Source organism: Furipterus horrens, unplaced genomic scaffold (assembly GCF_987537825.1).
Source record: "Furipterus horrens unplaced genomic scaffold, mFurHor1.1.pri manual_scaffold_1, whole genome shotgun sequence".
Classification (NCBI taxonomy): Eukaryota; Metazoa; Chordata; class Mammalia; order Chiroptera; family Furipteridae; genus Furipterus; species Furipterus horrens.
The window spans coordinates 213005677-213026023 of NW_028327171.1; the positions used below are offsets into that span (position 1 = coordinate 213005677).

At 40.8% G+C, this 20347-nt stretch overlaps 1 protein-coding gene across 1 annotated transcript in view; it reads left to right on the plus strand.

The window, feature by feature from the left end:
• PSMD1 (proteasome 26S subunit, non-ATPase 1) overlaps positions 1-20347 on the plus strand; it is a 79976-nt gene that overhangs the window by 47972 nt on the left and 11657 nt on the right. The window contains exons 17-19 of the mRNA XM_090284934.1: positions 10192-10306; positions 13739-13855; positions 16834-16936. Of these exons, the coding sequence (XP_090141060.1) occupies positions 10192-10306; positions 13739-13855; positions 16834-16936 (335 nt within the window). The remainder of the gene's footprint in view (positions 1-10191; positions 10307-13738; positions 13856-16833; positions 16937-20347) is intronic.

Below are 20347 nucleotides of genomic sequence, written 5' to 3' on the forward strand. Positions count from 1 at the left end.
TGGGCCAGGTCCTCAGTTGGGGGTGTGCAAGGGGCAACTGATCCATGTTTCCCTCTCTTTCTCCCTCTCTTCCCCTCTCTCTAAAAATAAGTGAATAAAAATTTTTTTTAATTTAAAATAAAGTAAAATAAAATACTGAATTTTATCCCTGATGCCTTTTTTAATTTATTGAACAAATTCTAATTTTGACTTAAAAGGGCAGTCTGATGTCTTTTCCAGGCCTAGGAGAACAACTTAAGTACCAGCCAAGGACATTTCTTACCTCTCAGTCATACTATCTGTCAAACACAAACTATTAAGGAATTTTAACAATATGCTGATTTTGTCCATTACATATTCAGTCATTCTGTGTATTTGTTGAGTTCCATTTGCTTGTGGAGATAAAGTGATGAACAAGATAAACATTTTCTACCCTTATGTAATTTATAATCTAATGTGGATATAAACAAGTATATTGATAATTATGCAAACATGGTAGAGCTAAGACTAGCTCACTTCAGCAGGGCCTGCATTTTGGCTTTATTTTTCTTTATGTTTTATTCCTTTCTTGTTCATTCTTTTTGACAAGATCAGTGAGAGAGCTAAAACTAAGAGTAGCTATTCCAAATTTAATCTGTTCTCCTTAGACTCCTTCACTCACTCTCTGCCGGTGACTGAATTTACCTCTTGTTTTAATGAAAAACTTAGACCAGTCAGAAAGCTCTGTCTTGTTTCACCTTCTCTTCTCAAAATGTCTTTATTTTATTCATCCGGTCTTTGGAATTATGTCGTCATTCCTCTTTTCCAAACTAACCTTCATTTAATTTTTTTGATCTGACCTCGTTATTATATTCTTTGCAATCCTGCTGAATTAAGGTATCTTCCTTTTCACATGTAGAATCCACGCCTTGAATATTGTTTCTTAGCTCTAACTTCTTTCTTGCAGACATGTTCTGATTTCCAGTTAATAAAAAATAAAACCTTTCCTTATCCCTTAAGTCTCTTCCCTTCACTTTCAAACTCGTTTAAAGAATTTCCTGTCCTTTTAGCACCCAAGTCTGTAACCCTTACAATCAGATCGTTATCCCCAACATTCTGCTAAAACAACTGGGAAAGTCACTGAGTAACACCGCTCATTGATTTTGTGCAATAGCACTCCTGACTAAGCTTTTCCCCTTAAAACTTGTGTCTTTTCTTGGCTTCAAAAACACCCCATCCTGGTCCTTTGCTTTTCTTACAGAATCTTTTCTAAATCTTATTCTACCCTCTTAATATGCAGAGTCCCCTCAGTTTCCTGCCCTCTGTTGACTTCACCTCCTTCTTCATTTTCCTCTTCCATTCACTCTTATGGCGTGGTTTCCGTCCATTTGTCGAACAAAGTTTGTAAGACACCTGTTCTAGGCTAATGGCTATTATTCCGCGGTCATGAAATGAGACAGGTAACATACCTAAGGGTTAAGCGAGCACAGACAAACCAGCTTCTGAGTTTTAACTTCTGCATCTGTAAAAAGAGGTGATAGGACAGCCTTCTCTGCCTACTTCGCCTGCACCATTTGACCCAGTTGATCATTTCCCTTCCCTAAAATAGTTTCTTCTTTTGGCTTCCCTAGACTCCACACTATTGGATTTTCTCTTGCCTTTTACTGACTGTTCCTTCTTAGTCTCCTTTACTTGTCCTCTTACATCTCCTCGGCTCTTAGTATTGGGGCTCCTCTGAGACTCGATTCTGGACCTCTTCTCCCCTCTGTCTGTACATAGTGATCTCGTACACATCTATGGCTCTATATACTATCTGTGTGCTGTAATTCCCAAATTTGTATCTCTAGTCTGGACCTTTCCTTCAAATTCCAGACTCTTAGGTTCAGTGATCTACTTAGCATTTCTATTAGATATCTTTAATAAAAAAAATCTCAAACCCAAAATGTTCAAAACTGAACTTCTGCTCTTTCCCTCTAAATCTGCTCTATTGCTTGCTTGCTTTCTTAAAGGTTTTATTTATTTATTTTTAGAGAGAGGGGAAGGGAGGGAGGGAAACAGCAATGTGTGGTTGCGTCTCCCACAGCCCCCAACTGGGGACCTGGCCCACACCCCAAGCATGTGCCCTGACTGGGAATCGAACCGGCGACCCTTTGGGTTGCAGGCCGGCGCTCAGTCCACTGAACCACACCAGCCAGGGCTCTGTTGGTTTCTTTATGTTAGTTAAACGTAGTTGCATCCTTCCAGTCTCTTTGTCTTGCACCCTACATTTTATCCATCAGGAAGTCTTGTTTGTTCTACATACATTTTATATATATATATATATGTGAAATTCAAACTTTTTCCCCCACATTCACTACTAACACCTTATCCAAGTCACCGTCATATCTTGACTGGTTTTCTGAGATAGCCTCATATCTGATCTTCTTTCTTCTACCTTGCCCTCTGTTTTCAATCAAGTAGCCAAATGACCCTTTTTAAACAAGTCAGATCATATGTTCCTTTGCTCAGAATCCTCTGGTGGCCCCCGATTTCGCTCATAGTAAAAGGCAGCGTTTCTGGAAAGCCCTGTGTGACCTGGCTCCATCTGCAGCTGCTCCGCCGCCTTCACTGCACTCAAACCACTGACCTCCTTGCGTCCCTCAAGCGTGCCAAGCGCGGTCCCCGCATGAGACCGCTGTATGCGCTGTTTTCTCTACCTCAGCAATTTTCAACCTTTTTCATCTCATGGTACGCATAAACTAATTACTAAAATTCTGCAGCACACCAAAAATATATGTTTTGCCAATCTGACCCCCCCCCCAAAATAGTGTAATCTTGATTCATTCACACCAGAGAGCTCTTATAGCGTTGGCTGTTGTAATATTTTTTTGACAACCTAAGGGAAAAGAGGTCAGTACCCGTGACTAAATAGTCAGGTATTGCATGTTTTAAAAATTGTTGTGGCACACTTGGAAATCATTGCTCCCCGTAATATACGCCTCCTCCAGATAGCCACGTGGCTGGCCCGCTTCCCCAGGGCCTTTCTGTCTTTGCTTCAGCGCCGCCTTATCAGTGAGGCGTGCCCTGATGACCCTAATCAATGCCCCAATCAATGCTGCGGTGTGCCCGCCTCCCCTGGCTCTCCCAGCACCCTGATTGACTCCCTGTTTTTGCTCTCCTTAGTACTTCACCTTTTTACTTACTTTATCGTTCACTTATTTATCTTCTGTCCCTACTAGAGTGTCCCTTTGTCATGTTCATTCACTGATCTCTGAGTTTATTCCACTTGGAGTTTGGGAGCTTCTATTCTTCCAACAAAATTTGGGAATGTTTTGACCATTGTTTCTTCTGACGTTCTTTCTGCCCCTCCCCACCCCACTTTTCTCCCTCCGGGACCCCCAGTGCGCACGTGTTGGTGTGCTTGAAGGGGTCTGGGTGTTAATAATGCTGTACTTTGTAGCACCAATTTTTTTTTATTGCTTTTCTATTACAGGTGTCCCATTTTCCCCCCATCGCTCTCCCCTGCCCCGCCCACCTCCCCCCTCTCCCACAGTCAGTCCCCAACCCTGTCGTCCACGTCCCTGGGTCATGTATACTAGTTCCTTGAATATAAGCATTATGTAAGCATAAACCAATCTCTTTGATCCAGGGTTGTGATAGGAGCCATCACGGTACGGAGTGGTCGCAGATCTGTGTCTGCTTTTAAAATTCTCTGGCCCCTCTCAACCTCTGGCTGTCACTTCCCTCGTCCTTTTTCGGCTGCCCCCTGTCAGCATATTCAGTAACCCCTATAAAATAGGGGCTATAAGTGCCGACCTCATTGTTCTGAAGTTGAAGAGAATGCCCAGCACACTAAGCCAGGCTCTCGAAAGCATTCAAACTCCAGCAGTTTTCCCTGCGCATTGATACAGCTCCTTTTATTTGCCGTGGGCTGAAGACCCAGTGAACCTGTAAACCAAAACTGTGGGTATAACACCCATAGGCCCGGGGAAGGCTAAGGTGGGGAAGTGCAAGGCCTCTGACCGCCACTGCCAGCCGCCAGCCCCAGGAAGGGCTGACTGAGTGAGCGGTGCCACATGCCAGAGCTCGTGGTTCCCTGTGGGCATCTCCCATGTGTGTCTGCTGTGCCCGGGGCTTGAGGGGGGGCTTCTCAATTCCCCGGCCGCACGTGGAACAGTGTGAGGTATGTTGCAGAGGCCAAAGACTTACTGACTGCATGCCTAGTCTGTGTGGTTGCATGTTAGATGCCCGGTCAAGGCACATGCCGAGGTTGCCGGCTTGGTCCCTGTCTGGGCGTGTGTGAGAGGCAGCCCGTCCGTGTTTCTCTGTCACATGGATGTTTCTCTTCCTCCCTCTCTCCTTCCCTTCCCCTGTCTCCAAAATCCATGAGCATGTCCTCCTGTGAGGATTTTTTTTAAAAGGCTTACTGATTATAACTTTGAATATTACAGATTTCTCCAGAAATGCTGTCTGAAATTTTTTTTTATTACTAATTTTAGAGGGATGGGGGTGGGTGGAGAGAAACATCTGTTTGTTGTTCCATTTATTTATATATTCATTAGTTGATTCTTGTATGTGCCCTGACCGGGGATTAAACCCTCAACCTATGCATATTGGGGTGACGCTCTAATCAACAGAGCTACCCAGCCAGGGCCTATCTGAGCTTTTTAAGAGCCATGTTTGATATGGTGAGATAGCAATTTCTTGTATAACTTATGAATTTAATTTCTCTTTGAGATATTCCCTCCCCTGATTTATGTGACAGAAAGAAATTAATCTGTTTGTAAATATACTAAAAGCTTGTCTAAAACTATACTAATTTTTTAGTTTTTCTAAAGTCCAATAAGTGATTTTTTTAAAGAGGAAATATGAAGGTAAGACAAAATTTTTAAAGTTTAGGGCAGGCTCTGTGTGGCTTTGTTCTTCTTGTGGTACTTTACATGTGATAGATATTCAGCAGGTACTGAACTGATAAAGGAAAAAACTAAAGTAAATGTAGCTTAGGAAATGGAGTTTCATGGAACAAAAGTATGTTTGGGAAACAAACAAAACTGTTTTCTTCTATCTTAGTTATTTTCCCGATAATGGATCTTTTATATTGTGATGAAAACAATTCAAAAAAGTATATCCCACCTTTTAACCTCTAATGGTATTCACTGTAAAAAAATAAAATAGCCAAAAAATAAAAGAGAATAGAAAGAGTTGCCTGAATTTCCACAATATGTAGCTCCATTGTTGAAAACAGATCCAGCTAGCAAATTTGTAATTGTCTGAGTAAATATACTTTTAAACTCAGTATATCAAAACATAATAAGTATGTGAAAAACTAACTCAGACATCACACATTTTGTGCTAATAAAACGGTTTCCCAGGTATTGAGTCTTTTGCCCTCCACCTCTCCTCACCCAATAAGAAAAATCCACTGTTTTTCCTGTGACTTAGCCATGTTTAGAGTTTATTTTTCTAAATATGTGTACAGAGACATAGAAATGAGCTTTTATTGATGATCAGGGATTAGTCATTTAAATGTGTATTTAACAAATGTTCAAGTGCTAATTAATCCAAGGGTATTATAACAGACTATAGGAATTACTTTGTGATATTATCTAAGAGATGAATGTTTATATAGAAAAGTAAGATTTAAGGAGTATCAGAATTAAAGACTTGGTCTATTTTCTTTTAATTTGTAGGTATCTGTCCATCTCTCCCCTTATGTTGCCTCTCTCTTCCTTCACCTCCTTGCATTTTGTTGAGGAAACCAGGTCATTATTACTGTCGAGTTTTCCCACAGTGTGGTTTTTGCTGATTGCATCCCTATGTATAATATAATGTGTGTTTTGGTCTTCTTTATTTTCTGTAAATTGGTACGTGGTTGGTTCAGTTTTTCTCTCTTCTCTCTCTGTAGGGGCAGGACATAAGGTCTAGTTGTTTGTCATTTTATGAGGTTAGCAGTCATTGATAATTGTGCTGAGGCTCATTACTTTATTCCAGGTTGCAAAACGGTGATGATATTTTATCATGTACTCATTTATTAACCGTTACTTTTTTAAAATTATATATATGTGCACTATATGCATGTATTTGTTTGGATAAAGATTAATGGGCGGTTTTGCTTTCAGTAAATGTTTGCATTCCTGTCATTGCTTAGAAAGATTCTTTTGTCCTTTTAGAGCTACCTCATGAAAAATTGAAGTAAACAAAGAACATTATGGTTTTATGTACTCTTGAGATTGAATATCTAAGCTAATTTATTAAAGAATATGTCATTCCTTGTCTTAACACTTCCCTAAAGTATGTGTCAGAGTTGGAGCTGTTTTCAACTGAGAAACTTTCAAGACTTTTATGCGCTTTTGAGTTTATAGCCCTCACAACCTATTTTAGCCCTGGTGGTAATCAACGCGGTAAAGCCCTGCATTAAGCTCCCAGTGCTTATGTTCCCAGGCGAAATTTTTCCTAGGTCTCATGAAATTGTTAACACCCTGTTATAAGTATAATATTTTTTTAACAAGCGGGGGTCATAAAATAAATGAAGTTTTAAGACACACTTAAGATGAGCTATTTGCTGTGAGTTCATTCGCTCTAGAATGTCCTGCACTTGCTTAGAGGCAAGGGGATCAGTATTCTGTGCTCCATTAGCTCCCTAACAGGCTAGTGAGAAAGTCTGGGGGTCAGAGCCCCGGATGGAAACAAGAGTCCTAACTACAGCACGCTGGTCGCCAAATGCCTGGTTCTGACCCGAAGACAATTGCCGCTTATGCACCTAGATTTCAGCGGTGATGGTACGGTGTTATACGATACCAGACCGCCAGCTCTCCCCAGCAGGAATAAAGTAAAGCAGGTATCGGTTTATGGGGAGAACAATTAAAGCTTAGAGAGTTTAGCGATTGCCACTCTGTTGATAAATGGCTACGCTGGAATTGGTATCCCGGTCTTCCTAATTCCGAGCCCATGTTCTCCCTACCACAGAAAAACTGAAGACAAGAAAGAAAAGAGGCAGAAGGATGATTTAAGGAATCACTGTATTATTTCCAGTGAGAGATGACTGGGGCTTGAAGCAGGCAATGGAAGCAGAAACAAGATTTAAGGGTTTCGGTCATCAGATTAGATGTGGGGAGTGAGGGCATAAAGCGATTGAAGCTGTGAGTTTTCTGGGCGCACAGATGAATGGTCACGGTGGGCGAGGCGATATAAGGGAGACGCGCTCTTTATTCCTCCTATTCTGTGTGTTGATGGCGGTGTTTGCGGTGTATTCAGTTACTGGAATCCAGTAGGTACTTTGAAATTTAGAATGCGGCTCAGATTATTTGGAACCTGTTGTTGGGAGGGCGTACAGGGAAGTGAGGGGGTGTATATTCCCAATGCCTGTGTCATTGTGTTAGTCACGTGGCACTTGCCTAATGAGCTATGAATTTATCATTCTACCCAGGGACCGTTCCGAGGTTTACGGCCTCACTGAATCCCCGCAGTGATGGACTCAGGGTGCTTAGAATGGGGTTCCTGCCTACATAGGTGTCCTGCTGTACTTCTGCTTCTCTAGTGAAGATAAATTAGGGGGAAAAGACACCATATTCTTGAAAGCTTTCTGATTTGTGAATATGATTTAACATTGAGGTTGCAGGAAATATTCACTAAAGAAACCGTTACTGGCCAATGTGCTGAAAGAACAGAATTCGTATGCACAGTCGTGGTCGGATGATGTGGCAGTGACATGTGCGCACGCCTGTGCACAGTCCTGCTCTGGGGGGCGTTGTGCAAGCACTAACGTTGCCAAGGGTGACTGTTAGCTACGAGCCAGGAAACTGTATTGAAACTGCAAATCAGAACTTAGTTACCCACTCCAGTGTGTATTTTATTTTTTTAAAGCAGGCCTTCCCTAGACCTATACGTGGTCTCCCTACTGGGAACTTCAAAGCACATAAAATTAAAAGACACTCAGCCCTTATGAAGTTAACACTCACAGGGACTTGTTAACTCTACCTTCTTTTGATTATTTAGCTGAATTATAAACTTAAGGGGGAAGGGAACAGTGATGGTCTTGATATTTTTTCCAACCATTAGGCCTTGAACCTAGTGGGAAATACTTGTTGCTTGAGTCTCTAAATATATTTCTATTCTGTCTCCCTTTGTCTTTTACTAAGTATTAAAATAAAAATGATTTTATCTTTAGTGTACCTAGCACTGCTAATAATTTATGGAAATATCGAAGATAGTCTCTGCTCTTGGCTCTTGAGACTTGTGCAGTCTTGAATAGTATTTGTAATTAATTAGACAAGAATGCTTGAGTTTGTCAGATAATTTGAGTATCACATTATGGACAGAGCTTTAAGTTCTTAGCCTAACAGGAGTGGAAAATACTATTTAAATGCTGGTGCTATCAACTACAAGTTACAGAATAACTCTCTTTGGTGTACTATCACTTTAAATTTCATCTTTATTTCAAAGGAATATTTCTCATTGAAGCCATAGAATTTACTTTGTAAAGTGGAGCTGACCTTATGGAACTTCTAGTTCCATTCCTTTCTTGAGAAGAAAGGGACCCCAGAGTGTTTGGTTAATTGAACCTTATCTTAATTATCCCAGCTATTTATAGACAAAAACAGAAACTTGAACATGGGTGTTTGACTCCGTGGCTTCTTCCTCTTATATAACTTATTATTTACCTCAGCGTGCATATGTTATTAGCATATGTTGAGTTATTTGCTCATTTGTTTAACATATCCCTGCAAAACAGTCAAGAAAAGTTATCTCTAATTACAGAGAAGAAAATATAAATGACTTCCCTAATGTTCTATGCTAAGAAATCGGCAAAGTTAAGGCTAGAACCCAGATCGTCCACCTGGTAATAGATTGCTTTTTTCACAACACTAAACTGTTTTTCCATATTGTTGCCATTAGTATTGTCTCCAGATTATTCATACTAGGAAACTTAGTCAGACTGAGAACACGTTTAAGAAAGAGTGATGGACTCTTTTGTAGGGGGTAATAATCCAACCTTCCCTTATAGCAGAATTGCACTTCTATAGACAGCTTTCAGAACTTGGCTCTGCTCCTTTGAAAGTTGAAATTTACTACTCACCAGAGTTTGGGGCTAGAGAACAATTCCAGCACTAAATTATAGGCTTGAATTGGTCTATAGGTAATAACTGCTTTCATTCACAATGGGATAGTCTTTTTTTTTTAATTCATTGAAATGTAATATATGGATAGTTTTTATAAACATCTTATTGAAGAGTAACACATGACATGTACACCTGAAAACGTGCCCGTAATCATTAGCCTACAACCTGGTGAATTTTCACAATGAACATGCCTCTGTGACCAGCACCTAGTGTGGGGTCATTACCAGCCTCCCATAAACTCTCCTTACACTTTTTTTCTAGTCGTTCCCACCTGTCGTTACCCACCTCAAGGGTAACCCCTACCACAGGACAGTCTTTTAAAGGTCAGATACGTCATTGGTCAGGGCTGTTTCGTTTCTTTTCTTTGTCATAAACATATAAGAGGATGACAAAAGGACAATTGCTTTATTCTTATCAACACAAAAGTTATTGCTAAAGTAAAAAAGAAATCAAAGTTTCCTCCCTACCAAGGCTAATTTATCAGTTTAGTATTCAGCCAGAGTAACGCGGGGAGATTGAAATCATTCATGCAGCTTTGGAAACGCCCTGGAATCTCTACAGATGACTTTTGTCTCATGAAACAAAACCCGGAGTGTGCAGGGAATGTAAGGACGGATACAGAGAGTGTGCACCGGGCCCCCGTGGTCATTCTCAGCTGTGGGGGAGGGGCACAGGGAATGACCGTGGTTCTGTAACATGGAGCTGTGGTTGAGGACTCACTGACACTTTCCTCTTTCTTTGTATGTATTTTCTGAATATTGAACACAGATTTCTAATATCAATCATTAAAATTCTGTAGATTTTTAATTCTGCAATTTGTTAATTATAACTGTTGTTTCCCATAACTTTAAAAAAATTGGTGCCCAAACCAAAAGATCACAGGTTCAATTCCCGGTCAGGGCCCAGACCTAAGTGGCAGGTTCTGTCCCAGGTCAGGGCACGTACGGGAGGTAACTGATTAGTGTTTCTCTCACGTGGGCGTTTCTCTCCCTCTCCTTCTACCCTGCCTTCTCCTCTCTCTAAAATCAATAAAGATACCCTCGGGTGAGGGCTTCTTTTAATTGGTTGAAGTTCTCTCACCCTGATGTGAAATATGTTACGTCTGACTCTGCCTTCACTTTCTGTTTCTTACCAGGACCCCCGAACAGTGCCCCAGCGTCGTTTCACTGTTGTCCGAGAGCTACAATCCCCACGTGCGCTACGGAGCCGCCATGGCCCTGGGCATCTGCTGCGCCGGCACTGGGAACAAGGTAAAGCCCGGGGCCCGTGGGCCCGTTCTCTCCTGGCGCCGGCCTGTTTTTCTTCCCAGAGGAGTTTGTGCAACGGCTGTACAGATGCCAGCGCGGTGTGACCTGTGAGGCCTAACGTGCCGCACGGCGCTTCCCAGAAGCTCCTTACTTCACCGCGCTGGGCGACCCGGCGCACGCAGGGACCAGCCACCGCATTGTGTGGGGGGCTGTCCTGAAAAAATCCTGTTTGTTGCCTTTTTAAAGCATGGATTACTTTTTTAAAAAGAAGAAGATAAAGGTTTTTGGTTTTTTTTCTTTAAAAAACTACTTCTGGTCATTTCACATGGTTATTTTACATGTTTAATTTGCAGAATTAGTATGGTGGGTATCAAGGTTCTCCTCTGAGGGCACCCAAATCAATTTAGTTTGATTCCTTTGGTTTGGTTTCGTTTGATCATTTTAACTGCTATTTTCCTGTTTTCTCCTCATGAACTTAACGGATAACCTGATATTTGTTAAGCTCTCAGAAGTGACAGAGAGCTGGGTTAGGCAAGTTGATGATTTGAAAACATAAAATTCATCATGAGATTCATAAAGAAATGCACTATTGCTTAAATAACAAGCATTTTTGATTCACAGCAATAACATAATCAGATTTACCTTTTATAGGATATATGCACACACCTCAGTGATCTTTTAACAAGAGGTGTGTGTGCGTACATTTAGCTCCACTGTGTGTATGTGTGCGTGCATTTAGCTCCGTTATGTGTGTGTGTGCGCACGCGCGCATAGGTCAGAGGAAATGAGTCACTTTCTTTATCATTGTTCAAACTAAAATGAAACAAAGCATAGTTTTGTTTCATTTTACTCTAAAAGGAGTATCAGTATTAGATACAAATAGCTACTAATTACATAAAACATAATTGAAGCCAGGAATTAAAATAGACATTGTACTACATGTATCAGGAATCGTGTAAAAACATATCCAATATTCTCATTCTGTCTCCTTACCCTCTTTTATTTTTTATTTTTCTTATCACTCCCTGACATATTTTTACACTTATTTTATTTAGTGTCTGTCTCCTCTCCACGGAAATGTGAAGTCCCTGGGAAGTGTGTGCACTGCTATAATCTGAAGTCAGACATGACACGTAGTGGACTTTCAGCAAATGTTTGTCAGACAAATGATAAAGGGAATATTTAAGGGTCTGGTGGTGAACAAGTTGGGCATGGTCTCTGCCTTGAGCTTTATTTTTTAAATGTTTTCATTTCTTCTGGGTGAGAAATTCTTGCATGAGAATGTATCTTCACTTTTATTAGAGATGTCATTGGGTATATGAAATGCAGTTTATAGAAATTGGCCTTCATATAGTTGGATGTTTTACCAAGTGTTCCCCCCTCAGGTCTTTAGTAGACATTTATGTCAGGCCTCATAAGTTATATGTAAATTAGATTTTTTTTCCCTCTCCAGATTATTCTAAACTTAATATCTAGGAGCAAATGTTCTTTGAGACGCAGCATCTGACAAGTTAATTCAATGAAAGATTTTTATTACTCATACTAAACAAGTCTGCTTTATTTCTAGAATGTTTGTATAATCTGCATATCAATAACAATCTGAAGTCTGATGCTTTGATTATTTTTGTTTCTTAGAAACCTGAATCATCTGTTTATTCTAAAATATATCTTTGATGTTATATCACATACCTCAAAGGCCAAGTTAGTGTCTTTTAACTTGTAAGTTGGAGATTGCATTGCATTCTTGTCATGACTACTTCATAAAAAATATTAACAGTATGAGTAATGTTTAAAAACCTGACTCCCCTGCACAGTGTAATTACACTTTAATGAAGTGGAGAGGAAAAAACACTTAGCTGGTATGTGTAAAATCTGTTCATAGCTCTGATTTTTATAAACAAATAAACACAGTCATGTACCACATAACAGCATTGAGGTCCCATGAGATTATAACGGCCCTGGCCGGTGGCTCAGTGGTTGGAGCGTTGTCCCTACACCAAAAGGTTACAGGTTGGATTCCCAATCAGGACGCACACCTGGGTTGCAGGTTTGATTTCCCCCATTGGGGCGTGTATGGGTGGCAACTGACCCTCACATCGATGTTTGTTTCCCTATCCCTCAGGTCCTCCCTCCCACCCACCACCCCTCTAAAATCAATTAATGTGTCCTTGAGTGAAGTTTTTTTTCAAGGTTTTAATGGAGCTGAAAAATTCCTGTCGCCTAGCAGTGTTGTAACCATGGTAACATTGGTTCATGCACCACATTACTCGTGTGTTCATGGTGATGCTGGTGTTAGACAAACCTGCTGCACTGCCAGTCGTATAAAAGTATAGACGTACAACTACAGTAGCGGGCCACACCACCTAGGCTTATGTAAATGCACTCCATGTGTTTGCACAGTGACAGCTATTCATTTCTCAGAACATATCCCCAGCATTAAGTGGCACGTGACTGTAAATCCACATTGTTAATGTTCTGCAGGGAGTTATGTTATAAGTTATATGGGACAAGCATTCTTGGTCAAGTACCATGGAAAAATGCTAGGAAAAACGAAGGTTCCAGTGGTTTCCTTAATGAGCCTTTCCGGAGCTTTTGTACATTCTAGAGCCTTTGATATGCTGTATACATTTGACTCTACGAGAGGAGGTAATATAGAGTATGCAGGAACTCCCACTTAATCAAGGAATCCTTTTGTCATAGTACTGACCCCATTCTGAAGGTGTGATGTTGAGGGAATCCTGGTAAATAGTTTGGAAAATCCCATTACATGTGGTCTTGTCAAGTGTAACTGAAATCAGTCCTAGTACTATTTGATTTAATCTTTTTACTGTTCTCGCAAGTAAAATCATTCTTTGGGGATGAGGACTTTGTTTTTGTTTCAATTTAGTTTTTTAAGTTTGGTCTTTAAAAATTTTCTAGGACATTATTATACCCTGATATTTGAAGGAAGCTAGATATTGAATATAGGTTTTGGAGTCAGACTGACCTGAATTTACTGCTTATGTGATTTTGGGAAAATTACTTACCTTTCTAACTCTCAGTTTCTTTGTTTATAAAGATTATTTTGAGTTGCTATTGTTTTGTTTATGTTTTATTTTAGGATTAAGAGAATTATACAGGATAACATGTATAAAATACCACTCTGCCTGGAAACTAATAGGTGCTTATCAAACTAATGTCATTTCCTTTTTCTTTTTGACCTCCTTTACCTCAAGGCAGGAGGACGCCTGTTCTTCGAGTTTCCTTTTCACACCCATCAAGTATATTGAAACTTACAGGAAGTGTACGTAGTTCTAAACTATTGCAGCCAGTTCGTCTTAAATTAACTTGTTATTACAGTGTCAGGTGAACATATGGACCTCAAAATGGCAGTAAATAATTTGAAAACAGTTATATCAACTTTATTTAAGGTTGTTGTTTTTTTAATATTTCCAGGAAGCAATTAACTTGCTAGAACCAATGACAAACGACCCCGTGAACTACGTGAGGCAAGGGGCCCTCATCGCTTCGGCGCTCGTCATGATCCAGCAGACAGAGGTCACGTGTCCAAAGGTGAGCGGGCCCCGCAGGGCGCTGCAGTGCGGGCGGCTCGGGCTCTTCTCTGGTCACTTGCGTTCTCTCGGGGACACTTTTCCTCACATGGTGAACAGGGACCTCACAGGAAGTAAAGTGGTAGGAGAATGGGAGAACTTTAACTATATAATCCTTTCTAAATGCATTTTTTTACAGATTTATGGTCACTTTGTGGATTCAACTATATAATCATACTTGAAAAATTAGAACTCATGGGTTGAAATCATAAAAATCAACTTTTAATTTTTGCCTCCTGCTGTCCTTTAAAATTTATTCAGTGGGATGACTTGTTCCTCTGACAGAGAACACAAACTCGGGCAGTCCATGGCTTTTTTGATCCATCCTTCAGTTTCAGTTTAGAAATGGCTACATCTAGATTCTGTTCGAATGTCATTGCCCTCTTGGGCAGGGTTTCAGATGACTGCAGGACGTTTTTCTTTTTCTCTTGACCCATATCTCTCCAAAGAAATGCTCCTGCGTGTGTGCCCTTCCTGTAGGTGGGGGTATAACAGGCTCTCAGCAGCTTTGACCGCTCCTCCCTTTGTCTCTCTCGTCCTCTCTCCTTCTCTGCCAGCCCCGCTCCCTCCCCCTTCCCTTCTTCCTGTCCCCGGTCTTTTCTCTCTCGCTAGTGCCTCGGTCTCTGGCCTCTTACTGTCAGTGCACGGTGACCACTGACCGTGTTAAGTTCTCCAGGTGGGCCCTCTGAAGCCCATTTTGTTGAGAAACAGGAAATGCATAGATCTTATTTACATGTACTAAAATCACCATGTTTGGTACATAGTACATAGATGCGATCGCTTGTGCGGTGCTCTCAGATCTTGTAATTCTTCACTTAAAGTTAGCGCAGTGAGCAGCCTTGTGTCAATTATGTATTGACAGCGGGAGGAGAGAACATTGGCATTCTGCCATCTGCTCCGTCAGCAAGTGGACAGTGTCCTCCCTTTCAGCAGCGTAAATTGTTTTGGGGTGGGGATGGGTGGAAGAGAAAATTTTTCAGAACTCATCGATTATTCATTCTCATTTTATAGAATTTTATTTAATAGATTTCAGTTTCTAAGTAGTTGCTATCATTTTTGTTTTCTTTATTCACTGTTTCTCTTTGTCAAAATCATTTTTAAGTCTTCCAAAAATTGGATTATTGCAAAGATAGAATCAATCTTCTCATCCTGTTTTAATTATTGTCTTCTAGAACATAAACATTTCTTAGATGCCACATTTTTTTCTGGTTTTCGTTTTAAATATAGCAGTTCGACTATGAGTAGCTTTTACACCTTTGATTTTTGCTGATCTTTATCAGTTGGAGGTTATCCATCTGAGTACTATCATTAAAGAAGGAAGCTGAGACCGTGGAATATACCTGCCCTGATTGTAATGTACAGATACTCATTCACTTCAGCCTCACCTGTCGGTTTCACATTATTTGTATTGTGAACAAGATAATGTTTTATCATCTTCCCACATAGGATTTCACTGATTTCACAGGCGTGAGCTCTGCAACCACAATGGCAGTATCTTTGGGATAGGGATGGCGTAGGGTAGACTGTGTAATTTGAGAAAACATGCAACTATTTATTCTAATAAATAAAACTTTTATATTTACAAAAAGTAAAAAATACAGCAGTTTAAATAGTGGGGTTTTTTTGTTTGTTTTTTAGTAGTTCTATAAAATATTATTGAACCAAATCTTAGTGGATATGAATACATGGGGCACGCTTCCATCTTCAGGTTGTATCAGAATCTTAGGTATTAAGAATGTGGAACCACAGTTGCAGCTGGGGGCCTTGCCTCTAATATAAACTCAGAGGAGGAAGTCAAGGCCGTACTCCCACAGACTACAAAAGCAAAACTGTACGACAGTGTAAAAACCAAACCTTTCAGGAAACACTATCCCTTAGAGTGACTTGGTACTCAGTTTATGGATTCTTAAAAGTTCTATTTCATTGTTTTCTATTAAGCAGAAAAGTGATAAAATAGTTTTGTGGACTGTAGTTGCTGTCATCTCTTTCATCTGAAAATTGCTAATAAGGCAACATTAACATTTTTTTGCGGTGGTATGAACATTTTGCTGAAAAAGAGAAAGCTGTTAATAAGCTTGAAGTCTAAAGGCTGCAGAGTCCTAGTTACAAGGTTGTAAACCTGTCCATGAAATAAAACAGAAACACCTCAAAATCAAAGTTCAAGGGTCAATTTCATCAAAACTATTGCCCCATCCTCAGAAGGATCAAAACAGGACATTTCTCAGATATCTTGTGAGATGTACAATGGAAATTTCCAAAGGGAATGCTTTTATGTGCTCAGGACATAGATCACGTCCTTTTACAGAATGCTGTCCTGACACGTAGCTCTACACATTGTGTTCTTGGTGTAAGTAACTCCAGTACACATTTGCTTTTCCTCTGCCAGTTCTTTGCTCGCCCACTCTCAGAGACATAGACCCAGCAACGTGCGTACCCCCTAGGTGAGTAAGCACTCAATTTAGAAAGCGTTTAGACCAGACGCTCAGGACCGTTTATCTATATATAAACCTCACTCAACTTCACTCAAGGGTAGTTTAGTGTAAGGTAGACCCTAAGGACCGTGCTATTAAGTCTGTAAGGTTGATGGTGAACAGAACAGCTGTAATTCCCAGTGCAATGAAGGCCTTACTGTTCCCGTGAACGCCTGCTAACAGTGATGCCACGTGAAATTGTATTCCGCATTCTTTGGAGCCTGAATCTTCTGCTGTGGAAGGAGGGTTGAAGGCCGAACTGATGCTCCCCCACGAGAAGAGTCGTAACACCATGATTTCCACCACGGAACTGTGTTGCTTTCAAATACGGTCCATATCCCTCTCCTCGAATGTTGTGGAATTCATCACTCTAGTTCATTACCAGTTGAGCAACCGATTTTCTCTGCTCTGAAATGACACAGCAAATGAATAGCTAGTCTGTAATTCTCTTTTTTGTTTGTTTCTTTAGGTGAATCAGTTCAGACAACTGTATTCCAAGGTCATCAATGATAAACATGATGACGTCATGGCCAAGTTTGGCGCTATTCTGGCCCAGGGAATACTGGATGCAGGTAAATGTTTTCAAATATTCCAGATTTATTTACCTGTTTACACTAAATCTGGTAAAATAGCTGTATGATGTGGTAGAAATTGAGTCTGGGGTAAATTATCCCTGGAGAAAAATTGGAGCCTGCAGTCCATAGCAATAATTTCGTACGGTGCCTGCTGTGAGGGTCTGAATCCGGTGCCCGTCCAGCACTAGCCCTATAACCTGGGAAGTTACTGCTCTCTGTTTCTGCTGTCTTGTCCTGTGAAGTCTGGCTCGTGGTGTTGTCAGAATTTAAAATGCATGTGAAGCAGTTAGAACAGTGCTTTTCACTTAGTAAAGTGCTCAGGGAACGCTATGCCATCAGGCTCCTGAATTCACACTTGTCACGGCTACAGAGTGGACTTGGGGTTCCTTTGACATGTTCTCTGTCACTATTGGCGACATCTCGGTGGGGCATGAGAGAATGGGCGTGCCTGTTTCATCGTACAGGGTGCGATTCTGTTTCTTACTGTACCTTAGCCGTGCAGAATGTAATTTTTTACTTAACCTTTGCTAATTTGAAAGATGAAGAATAGTGACTCAGGGATTTCATAGTAGTTCTATCATCGGATAAACATTTCCTCAAAGTTATTAGCCATCTCTGCTTCTTCCCATAAAAGCACTGTTAGCCATCTTATTCCGGTCCCTCTTTTCTTGATCAACTATGAATGTGTGGCTATAGTTTTTAGTGAAGGAGAGTGTGGCCTTTTCAGATTGGCTACTTTTGATAATAAGTTTTTTACTAGGATTTGGGAGTAACATTTTACTATTTTACAACCTTTTTCTCCTTCTAGCTGCCCTCTTTTGAACTTTGTGGTTTTAGACTACAGTTCTATACTTGTCCATTTAGTAAACTACAGTGTTTGCTGGTTTCTACTGTATCAGAGGTTTTGTTAGAGTCGGGGGAGGACAATTCTATGTATTAGCTTTATCCTGCTGTCTTTACTAGAAGCCTTCTCTCTTCCCCTCCTTCCTTCTTCTTCCAGCCCCTCTCCTGCCGCTTCTTTGTGTCTATTTGATTTGTCATGAACCAGTCAAATATGATGCTTTCGCTCTTTCTCTTTATTTATAATGGTTTCTGCCTTTGGTGTTTTAGTGTTTAATACATAAAAGTCTGTACTGTCATGTTCACTGTTAGGAGCATAAAATTATTCTCTTACCCCTTTTTACTTTGTCACTATCCTGTCCTACAAAGCTGGGCTGCAGCTGCATTGGAAAAAGTTGTGTCCTGTGGTTTTTCTCTTGGAAGTGCGTGGTCATAGAGAAAGTCTGGGGAGGACAACGTCAAAGGAATGAGTGAAGTCGTTAGTACTCACTCAGTGATTTGGTCTGTTCAGGGAGAAAAACAAAATTAAAGTTTACGATTGAAGTTTCTAGAACTGTGTAAATGCTATCAATAGGGTAAACTTTCCCTTCTTTTATAGTTAGGACAAGAAGCTAATTTAGTTTCTAAGTCTGAAGAAAAGGCACTTTAGCTTCAAAGTTAGATCAAGTTCACATTCTCTGCGAAGCCTGTCCTACCTCTTCTCTCCCACCCAGCCTTCGCCCTGGGTTAGGTACCATGTTCTCAGTCTGCATTCCCCGTAGTACCCCGGTGTATTAGAGCTTTTCTCATACTCCTGTGCCCCGTTTTAATTATCCTAGTTCTGTCTTTTTCTCTAGACTGGAGGCGCCTTGAGATTTTTTTTCGTTCTTTTCTTCAGTATTTTGTTCAAAATTCTCAGGATATAATAAGCATTTGGAGAATTTGGGGGTTAGAGTAGGGAAGGGTACAGCAGACAATAAATACACATATATCATTCCTGTTGGAAAAACAAAATTAAAGTATACCTGTTTTCTTTCTTCAGATAAAATCTTAAATATCTGTGGTGGCGTGTTAAGAAAATCTAGATTATTTGGTTGGAGAGAAGCACCCTGACTCTTGTAAAAACTTGACGTGCTTTTTGGGTTAGCAAAGTCGGTGCTCACTTCCTGACCCCAGGCAAACGCGAAGGCATCTGTGAGATCCTGAGGGTTAGGGATGTGAGGTGTAAGTCCCCGGGATCCAGAATTGCAATTCAGATTAGGATGGTGACTGGGCACAGGCAAGCCCCTTTATTTTTTTAAGAAAAAAATATATATATATATTTTATGTATTAATTTTAGAGAGTCAGAGAAGCAGGACGGTGGAGGGGTGGGGCATTGATTGGGGACCTGGCCCGCAGCCCAGCATGGGCCCTTACTAGAAATCAGACCAGCAACCTTTCCGTTCTCAGGCCGTCACTGCGCCACACCAGCCAGGGCGACAAGTCCCATTTTTATAGGCTGTATTATATGAACTAAAAGATTCGTGCCTCAGAGTTCTGAGGTTCAGCTCCAACAACGTTACCATACAGACCAGAGGCTGCAACATCGCAGCCATAGGCCAAATCTGACTTAAACGTGTTTTGTCTGCCTAGCAACTTTGCAACATTTTGGATAAAAGCCGGTTCAAGTCTTTTAAAAAACAATTACCTAGGACCCTGGATTTACACCTCTAGTAGCAGGTTCTCTTTAAATAGGACCTGAGCTTTTCAGTTTGCTTCAGTTCTTACCGCTTCCAGCCCAGGCTTTCTCATTGATTTTCCTGACTGGTCCCTAAAGGCATCCAGTTTGCAGCCCCTGGCAGCTCCCTATAATCTCAGTGTTCCAAAAGCCCAGTAAAGACCCAGCGGTCTAACTCATGCTTGAGTCTCAGCTCTTGTTCACTAGCTTTCAGACTTCCTTTGTACTCCTTCAGGGAATAGAGGTAGGGCACAGAACAGGTCGGGTTCCAAGCCACATACCCTCTCTACAGCCCAGACTGCTGAGTAACTAAAATTAGCTCTGATTTCTTTTCTTTTTCCTTCCTTCCTTCCTTCCTTCCTTCCTTCCTTCCTTCCTTCCTTCCTTCCTTCCTTCCTTCCTTTTCTTTCTTTCTTTCTTTCTGGCATTGTGCTTTCTCAAAAGTTTATTCAATTGAATCAAGAATTGGAAATTAAAAATTTCTTTGGTTAGTTGTAGTGCTATAGTTCCAGTGCTCAAGTTCAAACCCTCATTTCGCCAGTGGAGAAAAAGATTTTTAGAGAGAAAGTGGGCCCTGGCCAGGTAGCTCATTTGGTTAGTGCATCGTCCCAGTACACCAAGGTTGCAGGTTCAATCCTCGGTCAGGGCACATACAAGAAACCACCAATGAATACATAACTAAATAAGTGGAACAACAAAGCCATGCTCTCTGTCTCTGTCTCTGTCTCTCTCTTCCCCCCCTTCTTCTTCCATTCCCCTCCCTTTCTCTCCTTCCCCCTTCCTCTCCCTCCCTCCTTCCTTTCTCTCGCTCTAAAATCAACAAATTTTAAAAAATAGAGGGAATGTAATTCGTTCAGTGTCATAAATCTAG